This window comes from Castanea sativa, chromosome 1, assembly GCF_040712315.1.
Source record: "Castanea sativa cultivar Marrone di Chiusa Pesio chromosome 1, ASM4071231v1".
Classification (NCBI taxonomy): Eukaryota; Viridiplantae; Streptophyta; class Magnoliopsida; order Fagales; family Fagaceae; genus Castanea; species Castanea sativa.
Window position 1 is genome coordinate 31,859,376 of NC_134013.1, and position 3,941 is coordinate 31,863,316.

The 3,941-nt window shown below is 41.4% G+C and overlaps 1 protein-coding gene across 1 annotated transcript; it reads left to right on the top strand.

Annotated features, from left to right (window-relative positions):
• Nucleotides 1-1,193: 1,193 nt before the first annotated feature.
• Nucleotides 1,194-3,612, top strand: LOC142625084 (uncharacterized). Its single transcript, XM_075798792.1, has 2 exons — nucleotides 1,194-1,374; nucleotides 3,242-3,612. The coding sequence occupies exons 1-2, from the start codon at nucleotides 1,194-1,196 to the stop codon at nucleotides 3,610-3,612; spliced, it is 552 nt and encodes a 183-aa protein (XP_075654907.1).
• Nucleotides 3,613-3,941: the final 329 nt, after the last annotated feature.

A 3,941-nucleotide genomic window follows, 5' to 3' on the forward strand; every position in this document is an offset into this window, starting at 1 on the left:
ATCAACCATTGTGTTGGCTTTATTCCGTGCCAATTTACTTGTAATTAAGCACTTAGAAACCCTGTATTTAGGTGGGATTCATGTAAGGGTAGTGTGTGAGAGAGTGTGAATAAATGCTCAAGAATGTGCAGTGAAGTAGGGACTTGCGGTTGGATCTCGCAGGTGGCTCGCAGCTTGTAAGCCGCCAGATGATGCACATAAGCGAAGCGTGCTGAGAAGTTGAATAGTCACGCCAGCTGGAGCACTACTGGACAAAAAGTCCAGTCTGGCCATTCTGTTTGCTCGCGGCTTGAACTCGCAACTCAGTCAAGTTGCGAGGCCAAGCCGCCAGCCAGCCCTGTTTGGGAAAATATGACTCTTCGCATTCCTTTCTCACCCCAGTATTAATACCCCTTATACCCACGAAATGTAGAGAGTTTCCAGAGAGAATTTTAAGAGAGAAACCCTAGAGAAAAACAAGATTGACTCATCCATAATTTTCACTTAGAGACTCTTCAAATTCCTTTACTCTCTTCCTCTCCATTGTTACATCCTGGAGAGGTCCATTGCCAATAACTTTTCTCACCATACCCATATCTGTGAGAAGGCTGTTTAGTGCTTTGGGAAGCAGTTAGGAAGGGACCAATTTCATATTGGTTGATGCTATGGGCTATAGAGGAATCCGGTAAGCTAAAGAAGAAATAGGTTCGGCGCAACCTCGTTGGAGTAGGAGCTTAGAGGGCTTACGTACACTGGGTAGATTAGGCTTGGAGGGTCTTCTGTTGTCCATGTATCCCAACTACATTCTTTAGTGGATTATTGACTGCTTGGAGGGCAGCAGAGAGGTTTTACGTCGAGGGCTTCGGTTTCCTCTTCGATAACAAATCATTGTGTTGTCCTTGTATTTGCATCTCTCTTCCCTTAACCTTTGCCATTTAATTTCTGTTGTGGATGTGGTTTTATTTGGTTTAGATTATGTTATCAATTCTGTTTTAGCTTATTTACATTTTCCGCATGTACATTGTTTGTCTATAAGCTTGAATTGGTAATTTGTTATTTGGGGGTTTAAACGTTCAAAGGTGTTTTATACGCTTTTTGAACTTTTATCATCAAATACCTTTAGCTTTGGCCGACCAGGAGAAGACTGCCTTCTTAACCCCTCTAGGAAATTATCACTGTCGGGTTTAAAAAATGCTGGGTCTACCTATCAGATGATGGTGGCTAGAATGTTTGAGTCCCAACTTGGGAAGAATGTAGAAGCGTATATCGATGACATGGTTGTCATGAGCAAGTTAGTGATTGAACATTTAAGCGATTTGGGAAGCGTGTTTGAGGTACTGAGAAAACTTAAACTACGACTTAATGCTTCGAAATGCTCTTTTGGTATTAGTTCTAGTAAGTTTTTGGGATATATGATTATGCATCAAGGAATAGAAGCTAATCCCGATCAAATTAGAGCTATAAGTGACCTATGTCCTCTTCGGAATCCAAAAGAAGTACAAAAATTGACTGGAATGACTGCTGCCTCGAATAGGTTTATCTCCCAATCAGTAGACGGGTGTAGACCATTTTTCCAGCTCCTTCATAAGTGGAAGGGGTTCGAGTAGACTGAAGAATGCAGTCTTCCCTTCGAAGAGATGAAAAAATACTTGTCCAGTCCTCCCATTCATTCTAGACTGGAGAAATTGGAGGTCCTTTATGCTTACATTGCAGTTACATGTCATGCGGTTAGTCTAGTATTGGTGAGGATGGTAGATGGGGTGTAGAAACCGGTCTACTATGTGAATAAATCTCTACAAGAAGCAGAGGCCCGTTACTTGCCATTGGAGAAAGGTATTTTGACCATTGTTCATGCTGCCCGAAAGCTCCCTTATTACTTCCAAGTGCATACAGTTGTGGTCCTCACCCAACTCCCTTTGCAGGAATTACTTTGAAGGTCTAATTATATAGGGAGAATCGCCAAATGGGGAACGATCTTAGTAATGTTTGATATAAAGTATTTGCCTTGCATGACGATTAAAGTACAAGTGTTAGCTGACTTAGTGGCAGAATTTACTGAGCACCTTGAAAGGGCCGTTGCCGAGGAGGTTGAATCAGTGAGGATGCAAGTCACATCCATTACTATCCCTTATCGACTAATATGGAAGCTTTATGTAGATGGGGCGGCCAACCAAAAAGAGTCTAGCATTGGGATAGTTCTAGTATCCCTAAAGAGGATCACTATTGAGAAGTCTTTGAGGTTGAGTTTTTCAGCAACAAACAATGAGACCGAGTAAGAAGCCTTGTTGCTTGGTGTAGCTATGGTAAAGAAATTGGGAGGTAGGGTAGTAAAGATTTTTTCTGACTCAAGATTGATTGTTAGACAAATTAGTAGGGAATTGGAAGCTAGGGATCAGAGGATGCGAAGGTATCTTAATAAAGCTCGGTAGTTACAATCAAGTTTTGAGTTTTTTTTTTTTTCTTTACAAGTCCCAAGGAGCAAAAATACTCATGCATAATAACTAGCAACTCTAGCCACTTCCTCGAAGCAAGGCCTTCTTCGATTTATTCTCGTCGAGGATTTATTAATTCCAACTGATCGGGGACAGGCTATGGTTGGAGTGCACCAATTAAGGGTTGGACCGAGTTGGATGGAACCTTTGGTTTCATTTTTGAAGAATGGAGTGTTGCCCAATGATAAAGGAGAGGCAAACAAGGTACGAAGGAAATCCCCCCGTTTTTGGTTGTTCGATGAGCAAAAATTGTATAAGCGCTTCTTTTCTAGGCCATATTTACTTTTTTTTCATCCTGAGACAGTAGAATCATTACTGGAAGAGTTGCATGAAGGGATCTGTGGAATTCATACTAGAGGAAGGTCGTTATCACATAGAGCCCTTACTCAGGGTTATTGGTGGCCGAGTATGCAAAAAGAAGCCAAAGATTATGCTAAGAAGTGTGATCAGTGCTAGAAATTTGCCCAAAGCATCCATCAGCCTGAAGGCATGCTGAATCTTCTCTCTAGCCCATGGCCATTTGCACAGTAGGGTTTGGACATCATGGGCCATTCACAAGAGTAGTAGGAAATCGAAGATGGCTCCTTAAAAGGATAGATTACTTCACAAAATGGGTGGAAGCTGAGCATTGTCTAACATTAAGGATTTCGATGCAAAAAAGTTTGTGTGGAAGAATATTGTCACCAGATTTGGGATCCCTCACACACTTATCTCGGACAATGGACTCCAATTTGATAGTAAGGCTTTTAGTAGATACTGTTGTGAGTTAGGCATCAGAAATAGATACTCAACCCTAGCCTATCCACAAGGGAATGAGCAAGCTGAGGCTGTCAATAAGGTCATAGTTAATGTGTTGAAGAAAAGGTTAGATGAAGCTAAGGGCAAGTGGGTGGACGAGCTCCCACATGTTCTTTGGACGTATCATACTACTCCTCATTACTCAACAAGAGAAACTCTATTTTCCATGAATTATGGTTCTGAGGCAGTCATCCCTTTGGAAGCAAGACTTTCAAAGTCAAAGACGAGCCTATTTGATCCAGACAAGAATGATCGGCTACTTCAAGGAAGTTTGGATTTAATTGATGATAGAAGAGAAGTAGCCATGGTCCAGCTGGCACATTACCAGCAAAAGCTTAAATAGGGATATGACATGGGAGTGAAGGTCAGACCATTAGTCCCTGGAGACTTAGTTTTAAGAAAAGTGGTGAACACGGTGAGGAACCCATCATGGAGAAAATTGGGACCTAACTGGGAAGGGCCATATCGCCTCATCTCGGTAGTGTGTATTTTGGAAGACTTGGATGAAAATATTGTGCCACATCCATGGAATGTAAATAATCTCCAAAGATATTACTATTAATAAAAGGAAGTGTTGTTATTTTGTGGTTTAATTACTATTGTTAAAAGTGTTATGTGGTTTGGCTAAGTGTTAAAAAAAATCTCGGCCATGCCTGGTTCCTTGGACTACAT

Coding starts and splice junctions, on each gene's coding strand:
- LOC142625084 (XM_075798792.1), top strand. CDS start 1,194: ATGGTGGCTAGAATGTTTGAGTCCCAACTTGGGAAGAATGTAGAAGCG. Junction 1,375..3,241: donor CTCTTTTGGTATTAGTTCTA/GTAAGTTTTTGG, acceptor GTTGTGAGTTAG/GCATCAGAAATAGATACTCA.